This window comes from Scyliorhinus canicula, chromosome 20 (genome assembly GCF_902713615.1).
Source record: "Scyliorhinus canicula chromosome 20, sScyCan1.1, whole genome shotgun sequence".
Classification (NCBI taxonomy): domain Eukaryota; kingdom Metazoa; phylum Chordata; class Chondrichthyes; order Carcharhiniformes; family Scyliorhinidae; genus Scyliorhinus; species Scyliorhinus canicula.
Genome location: NC_052165.1, coordinates 86,258,322 through 86,271,936, shown reverse-complemented (window position 1 = coordinate 86,271,936; position 13,615 = coordinate 86,258,322). Strand labels below are relative to the sequence as shown.

At 45.1% G+C, this 13,615-nt stretch overlaps 1 protein-coding gene across 1 annotated transcript in view; it reads left to right on the top strand.

Moving 5' to 3' along the window:
* The window catches only part of wdr91 (WD repeat domain 91), a gene marked incomplete at its 5' end in the record, with an annotated part of 78,430 nt that extends 71,701 nt beyond the window's left edge, over positions 1-6,729 (top strand). The window contains 1 exon segment of the mRNA XM_038780323.1: positions 5,752-6,729. Coding sequence (XP_038636251.1) covers positions 5,752-5,916 — 165 coding nt within the window.
* Positions 6,730-13,615: the final 6,886 nt, after the last annotated feature.

Below are 13,615 nucleotides of genomic sequence, written 5' to 3'. Positions count from 1 at the left end.
TTGACGTCAGTGGTAGGCAAACTGTTGGAGAAGATACTGAGGGATAGGATCTATTCACATCTGGAAGAAAATAGACTTATCAGTGACAGGCAGCATGGATTTGTGCCGGGAAGGTCATGTCTTACAAACCTAATAGAATTCTTTGAGGAAGTGACAACGTTAATTGATGAGGGAAGGGCTGTAGATGTCGTATACATGGACTTTAGTAAGGCGTTTGATAAGGTTTCCCATGGCAGGTTGATGGAAAAAGTGAAGTCGTATGGGGTTCAGGGTGTACTAGCTAGATGGATAAAGAACTGGCTGGGCAACAGGAGACAGAGTAGTGGTGGAAAGGAGTGTCTCAAAATGGAGAAGGGTGACTAGTGGTGTTCCACAGGGATCCGTGCTCGGACCACTGTTGTTTGTGATCTACATAAATGACCTGGAGGCAGGTATAGGTGGTCTGATTAGCAAGTTTGCAGATGATACTAAGATTGGTGGAGTTGCAGATAGCGAGGAGGACTGTCAGAGAATACAACAAAATATAGATAGATTGGAGAGTTGGGCAGAGAAATGGCAGATGGAGTTCAATCCAGGCAAATGCGAGGTGATGCATTTTGGAAGATCAAATTCAAGAGCGGACTATATGGTCAATGGAAGGGTCTTGGGGAAAATTGATGTGCAGAGAGATCTGGGAGTTCAGGTCCATTGTACCCTGAAGGTGGCAACGCCAGTTGATAGAGTGGTCAAGAAGGCATACAGCATGCTTGCCTTCATCGGACAGGGTATTGAGTACAAGAGTTGGCAGGTCATGTTACAGTTGTTTAGAACTTTGGTTAGGCCACATTTGGAATACTGCGTGCAGTTCTGGTCGCCACATTACCAGAAGGATGTGGATGCTTTAGAGAGGGTGCAGAGGAGGTTCACCAGGATGTTACCTGGTATGGAGGGTGCTAGCTATGAAGAAAGGTTGAGTAGATTAGGATTGTTTTCGTTGGAAAGACGGAGGTTGAGGGGGGACCTGATTGAGGTCTACAAAATTATGAGAGGTATGGACAACAAGCTTTTCCCAAGAGTGGGGGTGTCAGTTACAAGGGGTCACGATTTCAAGGTGAGAGGGGGAAAGTTTAAGGGAGATGTGCGTGGAAAGTTTTTTACGCAGAGGGTGGTGGGTGCCTGGAACACTTTGCCAGCGGAGGTGGTAGAGGCGGGCATGATAGCATCATTTAAGATGCATCTGGACAGATATATGTACGGGCGGGGAACAGAGGGAAGTAGATCCTTGGAAAATAGGCGACAGGTTTAGATAAAGGATCTGAATCGGCGCAGGCTGGGAGGGCCGAAGGGCCTAGCCCTGTGCTGTATTTTTCTTTGTTCTTTGTATGTCTGCGATCCGGGGAAGGGGGTACACATCAAGGTGCATGTACCAGTTTATGGTTTGGCTGTAATCTGCAACCATCCAGTTCTTTTCCCCAGTCCTGACGACCACCTCCTGAGCTCTCCAGGCTGGGAGGGCCGAAGGGCCTGTTCCTGTGCTGTAATTTTCTTTGTTCTTTGTTCTAATCCATCCCTGTGGTCATTCCTTCAACCTCTGCCAATCCAGCCCTGTGTCCATTCCTTCTATATAAATCTGGATAGTGCATGTGGCACAGTGTCTCACTAATCAGCATCATAGTTGAGTATTAGTCACTCGAGTGACATGTGCTTCTAATAAGGGTAACCGTGGGGCAGCGCGGTAGCACAAGTGGATAGCACTGTGGCTTCACAGCTCCAGGGTCCCAGATTCGATTCCCAGCTGGGTCACTGCCTGTGTGGAGTCTGCACGTTCTCCCTGTGTCTGCGTGGGCTTCCTCCGGGTGCTCCGGTTTCCTCCCACAGTCCAAAGATGTGCAGTTTAGGTGGATTGGCCATGCTAAATTGCCCTTAGTGACCAAAAAGAAAGGTGAGATGAGGTTTTTGGGTTACGGGGATAGGGTGGAAGTGAGGGCTTAAGCAGGTCGGTGTAGACTCGATGGGCCGAATGGCCTCCTTCTGCACTGTATGTTCTATGTTCTCACATAGCCTCCAAGACTAGGGTTTCTGATTGTCTTTTCTCCCCCTCCCATATCACAGGTACTGAGCCTAATTATAACATTTCAATTGCTTAATTAATTAGGGCAGGGGAGTGGGCCTACGTAGGGTTCTCGTTCAGAATGTCGGTGCAGACCCGATGGGCTGAATGGCCTCCTTCTGCACTGTAGGTATTCTATTCTACTTGGCCTGGCTATGATCAGCACCACCTAATCTAGCCTTTAATTTTGAATTATTTCAGTGTTATGATTCCCATGATGTCAAATTATTCGTGTTCAGTGAATTTTGCAGAGCTTTGATCAGAGCACAGTAGCATAGTGGTTAGCACAATTGCTTCACAGCTCCAGGGTCCGAGGTTCGATTCCGGGCTTGGGTCACTGTCTGTGCGGAGTCTGCACGTTCTCCCTGTGTGTGCGTGGATTTCCTCCGGGTGCTCCGGTTTCCTCCCACAGTCCAAAGATGTGCAGGTTAGGTGGATTGGCCATGATAAATTGCCCTTAGTGTCCAAAATTGCCCTTAGTGTTGGGTGGGGTTACTGGGTTATGGGGATAGGGTGGGGGTGTGTGCTTGGGTAGGGTGCTCTTTCCAAGAGCTCGTGTAGACTTGATGGGCCGAATGGCCTCTTCTGCACTGTAAATTCTATGATTCAGAGCCCCTCAGTAATATTGCATTCAGTTCTGAGCACCACATTTTGGGATAGATGGTCTTGGGAGTGGGTGCAGCACAGATTCACTAATACTGGGGTAAAATGATTAAATTATGAGGGGAAATTCTGCCTTCTTTTCACTTGAAAGCTGAAGTAATCTAAAATGGTAAAGTAATTTGATATATAAACAATTTCCTCTTGTTGGAGAGCCCAAAACAAGGGCACATTGATTCTCTTAAAAGACTAATTATAAGGTCGTTGTTTGAACACGGTGGATTAAAGGGCAATTTAGCCCCTTAATTAGAAAAAATGAATTGGGTACACTAAATTAATAATAATAAAAGAAGAAAAAAAAAAGACTGATTCTGGGGGTTAGTTCAAATTTTCGGGGCTGATGCATATTTGTCGGGTAAGGATGTTTAAGAATATGGAGCAAGGCACAACAGATGTGTATCTTTATAGGAGAACAGGCTCCGGGCTGACTGATGCCCTCTTCCTCTACCCCAAGCATTGTGTTGGGGCTGATTTGCCCTGTCTCGAGATGGAATTACCCTGTGATCTATTGGGCTATGTAAATTAGAATGACACCAGCCTTTGGCCATCTTCTATGACTTCCCATGATTGAGCAGTGGAACAGGCTTGGTCTGGGTGTGAAAGGCAGGAGCTGGCAGTGGAATAAATGAAGTCCAAAATGGCTAGGCCATGGGAAGCACAAGCTGAAGCCATGGAAGTAGAGAGCAGGTAAATAGACAGTAAATGGTCAGCGAGGAGAAGAAAACAAGAGAATTTTAAAGTAAAATTTTAATTTAAAGGGGTTCTTGGGCTGCACTCTTAAAATCCTAAGATTTTGGGAAGCAATTAGCTAAAAGCAGAACCTTAGAACACACTCAATATGTAGCTGACTCATTGATTCTGACATGGATCTGAGTCGCCTGTGCCAAAATAGAGCTTTCTATGGATATCGGCCATTAGCTGCCCTTTTTTTTTGTTCTGAGCAGTGTTGTGGCTCTGTGCTGCTCAACAACTGATACAAGTGCTTACATTGTCACTGGGATCTACGTACACTCTGCTACCGTGCACATGGTGGCAGGATAATGAAGTCTGTGTAAACTGCAATAGCCAGCGTATGGTGACAGTATCATGTAGCCCAGTGTTTTCAAACTTTGTTTTTTGGGACCCATTTTTACCGCCGGCTGGCCTTCGCGGCCCACGCCGGCCGGCCTTCGCGGCCCAGATGTAGCCTCTGTACATTCTGGTTATCTTTACCCAAATTGCCCTGCTCTAGTACCTTGTTGCCCTTTAATTTATGATACATTTGCCTTGCACAGCCGCTTAATTCCCGTACCAGCCTTCCCGAACAGGCGCCGGAATGTGGCGACTAGAGGCTTTTCACAGTAACTTCATTGAAGCCTACTCCTGACAAGCGATTTTCATTTCATTTCCCACTATTTAGTTTTAAGCCCTCTTACATCACCCTAGTTATGCAACTCGCCAGAACACTGGTCCCAGCATGGTTCATGTAAAGTCCGTCCCATCAGTAGCTCCCATTTTCCCTGGCACCTGTGCCAGTGTCCCATAAATCAAAACCCATTTCTCCCACACCAGTGTTTGAGCTGTATCCATCGCTCTGACTGTATTTACTTAATCCAGAGATGAGTATCATTGAGGTTCTGCTTTTTAGTTTGGCCCTTAGCTGCTCATAATCCCTCAGCAGAAACTCTTTTATAATTTGCTTTCGATTTCATGAGTTTCAATTTATAGCTCACAATGTTTGATGAAGGATTTTATCAAATGCTCCTGGAAATCTATTTAAGTGACAACCATAGACATTCTCCTGTCCACTCCTTTTGTCACCTCTTGAAAATATTTTATCAAATTAGTCAGACATGACTTAGTTTTTCCAATTCATGCCAACCTAAAGAGCTGACTAGCTTACTCTAGCTCATGTTTTATGTTCTTATGATTTAATTCAGCTTTCACAGGAGTTTCAAAAGAATTGATGAGTAGAAACATTTCTTCTCCAAGTGGGGAGTTGAGTACAAGGAAGCTTAATACCCATTTGAGTGAGAAGCAAGGAAACACTTCACGTAATTGTCGAATCCTCTGCCACAAGTGTCTCAGAGCAGCACGGTGGCACAGTGGTTAGCACTGCTGCCTCTCCGAGCCAGGGACCCAGGTTCAATTTCAGCCTTGGGTGACTGTGGATTTTGCACATCCTCCCCATGTCTGCGTGGGTTTCTTCCAGGTGCTCCGGTTTCCACCCAAAGATGTGCGGGTTAGATGGATTGGCCACTCTAAATTGCCCCTTAATGTACAAAGGTTGGATGGGGTTACGGGGATGGGGCAGGAGGGGCACAGAAAGGGTCGGTGCAAACTCAATGGGCCACATGGCCTCTTTCTGTTTGTAGGGATTCCATGAATTAATCTAAAATCTGAGATTGATAGACTTTTGCTAGTGAAGGCTATAATTCAATTTAGCACAGTGGGCTAAACAGCTAGCTTGTAATACGCGGGTTCAATTCCTCTACAGGCCTCCCCGAATAGGTGCCGGAATGTGGCGTCTAGCGGCATTTCACAGTAACGTCACTGAAGCCTACTTGTGACAATAAGCGATTATTAAAGGTATCGGGAGCCAAGGCAGATGGCTAGAGCTACAGTGTCTACCCCGATGTCTCGGTGACAAGGTTATAAAATGAATAAGATGAGAGTGCTTGCTAGTACATTTCAGCTCCTTAATTTATCCGTTACATGTTTGAAAATATGCATCCTGTCCTAATGGAATGTTGATATCTTCAAGTGATACTGCAGATTTGCAATTTATCTCACATTTAGTGTTAATATTTGATTCTGTTAGAGTATACCATTCGTACTGCCTTTTGAGATCAGAGATCCCCATTTTCTTTAACAGACACTGGGAATGACAAGTGTTTGGTTTTACGGTTAATCTATCTGACACAAGGAATAACTGAATGGGGATGGGCTAAAGTTGATAGACGAATAAGTGAGACTCTAGATTCAATATGCCTATTGACTCCAGCGACCTATCTGTTTTCTAGCTGACGAATACAGAGCAAATGTTGGAACCTTGCCTGTCACTCGGAGGTCACCGAGCACCCGTGGTCACTGTCGATTGGTGCACTGCAATGGATTGTGGGACTTGCCTGACAGCATCCATGGATGGGAAGATTAAACTAACAACTCTACTGGCTCAAAAACCATGAATGGAGAGCAGGATTGAAGCTGCTTGTGTAGCTGACTTCAGAAACATTGCTTCGTTAGCAAGGTGCAGGGTGTTGCAATACTGTGTTTCTTACTCAATCAGTGTAAATATTTCAAGGTTCCACTAACCAAATGATGCCAAATATTTTGATTCATTCTGTCTAACTACACATTCCCAAGCTCTTTGGTTAACCGTTCTTTGTATGATAAACCATTCCTGTTGTTTCACATCAAACAGTTAATTTCAAGAACAGCATATTGTGTATTACAGGGATCGGGATTAATGTGTTTTTGAACTTGATTTAAAAATGATACAACCTGGGTACCTGCTTAATAGTGGCTTCATGTCACTGATATAACGTGTCTTCAGTGTGAGCAAAATATGCTGCATTTTAACTTATCTCTCACAGGACACAAGTCACATATTGTGTTTTGTTCTGCCAGTGTGCTGGCTACACGCATAAAATAGTGTTATTACAGGCCAATCAGACAAGAAATTTGTGGGTGTGATCATTGGTTTCACTCATCTGAGATTGAGCAGTTGTTGGATACGACAGCTTCCCTCAGTGTCCCTAGAGTATATGGTTACAAATTGGCCAGCTTCTTGTTCCTGTGCTATCCAGTGCCATCGACTGTGTTTTTGGCTGAGAACACGATCTGGGCAAAGTGTAGGAACTGTCGTGGTCAGGTAAACTGAAGGTACTCAATGTGTGACCTCATGTGGCAACTTGGATAGATTTGAGTCATCCTATGCAAGTGAGAAACGTAGCACAAAATAAACTTGATCCAGAATTATCAATGTTTTATCAATGTCACTTTGCGTTAACTGTCTGATTTTCAGAGATGTAAACTGCGATGCCCACTTTACCGAGTCTGTGAATACTCAGCAAATTTAATTTTTTGTAGTTGGCTCAAGTAGAAGAGGACTCTGTGATTTACTAAGAGGAGGTGAGGTGAGGAAATGCAAGTGTATGGTGGTGTGGAATACTAACATCCAGTACAAAGCCTCAGGAACAAATTTTGTGTGCAGGCTGAGCATTAATTGTGTGGAATCGCCGGTTACAATTGACTTCCACTTCCTGAATGTCCAGCTGATTCATAAACTATAAGAAGTGTATCTGTTTTGTTCTGCGCAGTTGTCATACTTCCTTCATCCTGGGAGAGTTCCAGATGCTACTTCTCTGTGGATGGCTGCTGGGGGATAATGGACAGGATAAGCCTGAAGAGGTGGCTCCTGCCTCTGCCTGATGCGAAGACACAAAGGCAGAGAGATACTGCAAGCAGAGCCGCCATGTAACACATTCTGAGCAAATCATGTGCTTTCTCTGCCTTGACCAGTCAGGTGCTTGTTTTTAGTGCCAGCCAGCCAGGATGCTCCCATATGTGGTTGTCTGCTGCACACTACACAAATGACCATACAAAGAGGCCGTAAACTGGATGATAGTGGAGGTTTGATACAACTCTCTTCCTTAGAGGAAGAAGAAGAGCATGCAGAGGGGCACAGTAGCACAGTCTGCCATCCACGCGTTTGCCACCAGAGACCATCAGAGACAGAAATTATCTAGCATACATGCACATCTGGATAATTTCATTGCCACACATAGCATGGGGTTACCCCACCACTGCCGCTTCACATCATTGGCCAGATGCCATGACCATCCCCTATCCCTGCTCCAGTTCTCCAATGGCCTTTTCAGTCCCCAACACAACCCATCAACGCATGGAAGGCTGATTAATACGATTGAACAATATTATTGCGGGAATGTTGATCACATTCAAGAATAAACAGATTCCTTCCCATATGTTACTAAGGATGAAGCCAGTCAAACAGCTCAGATGGATATTAAAATAGTGCATGTTTGGGAGCATGTGGTCTGAAAAACTAAATCACATCGAAGAAAAATCCCACAGTGGAAGTATGAACCACTGCAGTTGTGGAAGGACGATTTAAAAACAGGAGTTGCTTCACAAAGGAAAGGAACACACAATGCATGCAGTAATGTGACAGCAAACTGAGGATTCATATTTGAATGTTGAAACAGCTTGCATTAAACATGGAAGTTAGTGTTGCTGTGCACTATAATTGGGAAGAAAAATGGAGAAAAACACTAAAGGTGCTTAAGAGGATATTTGTAGAACTAGAGCGCTATCTCTGGCATTGTAAATCCAGATGAATTTCCTCAGAAATGTCATAATTCTGCTTGGTGAAAACTGATTTTCTTTTGATCCACCATTTGTTTACTTTTCAGCTCTTGAAGTGGCAAATAGAACCAACCTTTGCACATGTTCCTTCAGCTTTTAAGCAAGAAACATCACTCGGCATATTGAAATTGTTTGGATTTCAAACATTCTACTTAAGGGCATATTTCTCACCAGTGGGGGAAAAAAAGAGATTGCTGGGGATTGGAGAGGCGCGAGTTTAGATAGAGAAAGGAACAGAAGGATATGGTAAGCAGACTGCTGGAGATTGGAGAGGAGGATAGTGACAAGAAAATGGGGGGGGGGTTGAAGGGAGAAAGTAATTGAGTGGTGTACACACTAGTCCTTGACCTTTGATGCCATTGACATTGCGATCCCTGCCGCCTCAGTTCACCCTTTGCCTTTCGCTCATTTCTTGCAGCTGCCAGCTGAACACGTCCTTCTGTTTTCAAACCAGGTACCACTTATCTGGAAGACAGCACCTGTTCTTTGCTTCAAGTTCAAGCAGTTAAATGCTTTTAACGTTTTCCCAGACTGCAGCTGGACACAAGGATGCCTGGGGATATATGAAAGATTCCCTGTGTATTGGTTCTTGCATTGCATCTGTGGTGGTGGACATTTGCTGGAGCCTGCTGAGCAAAGATTGTAAGCAATCTTCATCATCGTTGGCAGCACAATTTATGACATTTTTGTTCTAAACAGATTTATTTTCCATTTATTTGATGATTCTTAAACAGTTTGCGATCTCAATTAAATCTGTCCACATACTGACGCTCTGCTGTAATTTAGTAATCTTCATGGCACCATAACATGAAGGCTGTGACATAGGAATTCATTGTTTTCACATTGTGCAACACAGCAACATAAATTACACTATCATGTAGGATTATGGCTGACCTGAATCCTAACTTCATTTACTTGTCTTGCCTCTAATGACCCTTCCCTGATGTAGCAAAGCTCCTCCAATCTCAGATTTTAAATTATTAATTAGGTCAGTAAATTCTACTCTTGTTTGGGTGTGAGTTCCACAATTTTCCCACCCTTTGTGTGATGAATGTCTCTCTTGAATGGCCAGTGGATAATGGTGTTGTCGGAGAAGATAAAAAGGTACTCTTCGGGCTATTGATAACATGCTTCATTAGGATTTGGACAGGCTGAGTGAGTGGGCATATGCATGGAAAATGCAGCATAATATGGATAAATGTGAGGTTATCCACTTTTGTAGCAAAAGTAGGAAGGCAGATTATTATTCAAATGGGTGTAAATTGAGAGATGTGGATACTCCACGAGACCTTGCTGTCCTTGCGCATCAGTCACTGAAAATAAGCACGCAGGTAAAGCAGGCAGTAAAGAAGGCAAATGGTATACGAGCCTTCATAGTGAGAGGATTTGAGTATAGGAATAGAGATGTTTTACTGCAGTTGTATGGGAGTATTAAGTGCAGTTTTGGTGTCCTTATCTGAGGAAGGATATTCTTGCTATGGAAGGAGTGCAGCAAAGGTTTACCATGCTGATTCCTGGGATGGCAGCACTGTCATATGAAGAGAGATTAAGTCAGTTAGGCTTATATTTATTGGAGTTCAAAAGAGTGAGAGGGGATCTCACAGAAACAAATAAAATTCTAACGGGATTAAACAGGATAGATTCAAAAATAATGTTCCCAATGGTGGGGAGAGTCCAGAGCTAGAGATCATAGTTTGAGAATAATGGATAAACCTTTTAGGACTGAGGTGAGGAATCATCTCTTCACCCAGAAAGTGGTAAATCTCTGGAATTCACTATCACAATGTAGTTGAGGCCAAAATGTTGTGTGATTTCAAGAAAGAATTAGATAAAGCTCTTGGGCTAAAGGGCGCAAAGGATATGGGGAGGAGGGAAGAGGTGGGATCAGGGTATTAGAACATAGAACAGCACAGAACAGGCCCTTCGGCCCTCGATGTTGTGCCGAGCAATGATCACCCTACTTAAACCCACATACCCGTAACCCAACAATCCCCCCCATTAACCTTACACTACGGGCAATTTAGCATGGCCAATCCACCTAACCCGCACATCTTTGGACTGTGGGAGGAAACCGGAGCACCCGGAGGAAACCCACGCACACACGGGGAGGACGTGCAGACTCCACACAGACAGTGACCCAGCCGGGAATCGAACCTGGGACCCTGGAGCTGTGAAGCATTGATGCTAACCACCATGCTACCGTGAGGCCCCGAATGATGATTCGCCATGACAATGAATGGCGAAGCAGGCTCGAAGGGCAAAATAGCCTCCTCCTGCTTCTATTTTCTATGTATGTTTCTATATCACATTCTGCCACCAAAGTTGGATCAGGAGTATTTTCATTCTGCTAATGTCGTACAGTTTCGGCATGTCAATCTCTAGATCATTTTTCCAACCTTTGTTCATTGACCTCTGGGTGACATCAACACCCAGTGGCAGTGATCGCATTGACTTGGCTTTTATGTTGTTGGAGCTTTCATTGGAATTCAGTGCAGAAGAGTTCTGTGTGATAATCTTATGCTGCTGTGCATAGTTTGGCTTCTTTGCACTCTCATTCCTACCATTTGCTTTACTGGCTGCAGGTGTGGAGAAACCAGTTTCCGGTACAGTTGGCTTGAAGAATAGACAATCTGGAAGAGGGAAGTCTTTCTTCGGTCCCCTGTTTTAATCATTAATTTGGTACTCTGAACTTCAGTGAGAAGATCCAAAAAAGCCTCTGCTTTTTTTTTGGCTGTCTCTTTCCAGTTGTCCTTTGAATTACATTCACTTTAGCTGAAGAGGGGGTTTCCTCTGTTAAGAGCACTGTAGAAACCAACAACTTTTAAATAGAGATATGAATTTCCAGTGATCAAAGTGAAGAACCACATGACAAAATTTCACATTTTTAAGACTTTTACTGGAACAAACAAACTGAAATCAACATCAACTAGATTTGAGATAGCAGTAACCAATGCACGAAACAACAACAACCTCTTAACATACTGGAAAACCACTGTGGCATGTTTATATATTACACTGCACCCTCAGCAGAAATGTAGTCTTGCATTTAAGTCCAAAATGCCTCCCAGCTTTGACAGGGTCTTCCTGTCTTAGGGTGAATTTTTTGGGGTTTTTTTTAAACAAAGTCTGCTTTACGCATTGCCTGAGCATACTGAAATGGAGTATCAGGAAAAAAAGCAACCAAATTGCCTTCCAGTAGAAAGGTATATGCAAGCGATTCCTTGATTATTGCAATCCCACAAACTTTGTTTCTTCACACAAGCAATCTCCTTATCTCTACAGGGTGGTTAATCTGAAAATGGTGCTTTGTTCCAACTTAATATCATAGTAGCTATTGCTGGTCTCTTTTCCCCCACACCTCCTCTGTGTCACTCAGTGTCTGCAGAAACTTGCACCTTACTTTGAATATGTTTTGACCTAGGCTCTGTGGTAACCAGGACACATGGGCTTATCTCCCAGTAAATTTCAGAAGAGGTTTCCACCCCCTCTGAACAAATTAAATGTTTACTTGACTTAAAGGCGACATTTAAAAATGTAACCATCTTATAAAGTCCAGAATGTGTAACAGAAGATCTTCCATCTTCCTTTGAGCCAATGTAGGAATCCAGCTTGCATGCTTCTGTCTCTTAATTATGCTCTGCAATTCCCAGAACAAAAGGCAGTTACTCAATTTGTCCAAATCACTCTGAAGGAGGCTAATAATCTTTATTAGTGTCTTTTGTGAGGGCCACGAAGAATCCAGCACGAGTTTTCAGGCTACAAAGAAATAACATTTATTTACAATTGCATATATATACACAGCAGCAACTTCCCTTGCTGCTTGCTCCACTCTACTGGTTCCAAACTGGCCAGCTCTATTTATGCAGGAGTCTGCTAATGATTTCTCCACCCCCCCCCCCCCCCCCCCAATTGGGGAAGCTCATACTCCCATAGGATTGTGGGATTGTCATTAGTCCCCAGCCAATGGTAAGCAGGCAGTTATAACATCCCCCCCCCCCCCCCCAAAGTCCAAAGAATCCACCAAAGTCCCTGGCGAAGGGGGGCGTCGGACTCGTTTTGCCACAGGCCGGACACCATTTGCATAAGGCGCTAGATCGGGCGGCGTGTAACGAGATGGAGACTGGCCCTTCTGTGATGAACGGCGCAACGGTTGTACATCCGCGGGCCCAAGGATTCGCCCTCTGAGGTGTCTTGTGTCTCCATATCGGAGTCAGAGTCTGCTGCCTCCGTCATCTTGGCGTCTTTATCTCCACGCGGTTCTGTCACGACCTGCGCAGGCTTTGAGTGAGGCACCAGAGGAAGATTGTGAGGAATACTTTCCATTGTGTCTGGTCTCTGTGGCTGTAGAAGTGAGCTCCTGGGACGGGGAATTTTTGGAAGGGATAGTCTTCTGGACATGTTTGCGCTGGACACGACCCTGGGCTTGCACCTGGTAAGAGATAGGGCCCGTTTGCCGAAAGATTACGCCAGGGACCCACTGGGCACTACCAGCAAAATTCCGAACGAACAGTGGGTCACCGGGTGCAAACTGCCGAATCGGCCGATGACGAGAAAAACCATGTCCTTGCCATTCGTGTGTGCGGCGTGCCAATGTCCGGGAGAACCATGCTAAGGCGGGTGTGAAGTCTCCGGCCCATTAGGAGTTCTGCGGGAGCTACTCCAGTCACCGCATGGGGGGTGGTCCTATATGAAAACGAAAACCAGTCTCGTGTCCATTGACCCGGAAGACTGCTTCATTAGGCCTCGTTTGATTGTCTGCACTGCGTGCTCCGTCAACCCATTTGAAGCCGGATGGTAAGGGGCAGTGCAGATATGGCGTATGCCGTTTATCTTTATGAACCTCGCAAACTCCTCACTTGTGAATGGAGTGCCGTTGTCCGTGACCAGCACCTCGGAGAGGCCATGCGTACTGAAAGACAAACGCATCTTCTCGATTGTTGCGCAGGACGTTGTGCCTCCCATCTTATGCACCTCTAGCCATTTAGACTGGGCGTCGATTAATAGCAGGAACATGGATCCTTGAAAAGGGCCGGCGAAATCTGCATGCAAGCGGGCCAAGGCCGCCCTGGCCATTCCCAGCGATGTAGGGGCACGGCCGGCGGAAGTTTCTGATGCTCCTGGCAAATGGAGCAGTTTTGGGCCACCTTCTCAATGTCGGTGTCGGGCCAACATTTTTATTTTGGTCACACCTGGATGCCCATTGTGCAAGTCTCTCAGTATCAGCTCCTGTCCTTTTTTCGGGACAATCACACGCGTCCCCCACAAAAGGATGACATATTGCACGCTGAATTCGGACAGCTTGGAGGAAAATGTCCACAACTCGCCTGGGAGCTGTAATGCTGCCCACCATACAGGACTATGTGCTGAACCTTTGACAGGACTGGCTCCGTCTGGGTCCACTCACGGATCTGTGATGCAGTGACAGGCAAGGAGTCCATAACATTTAGGGTTGCAACCACCTCACCGGTCATGGTGGGGCGACATGGGGCCGGTCGATAA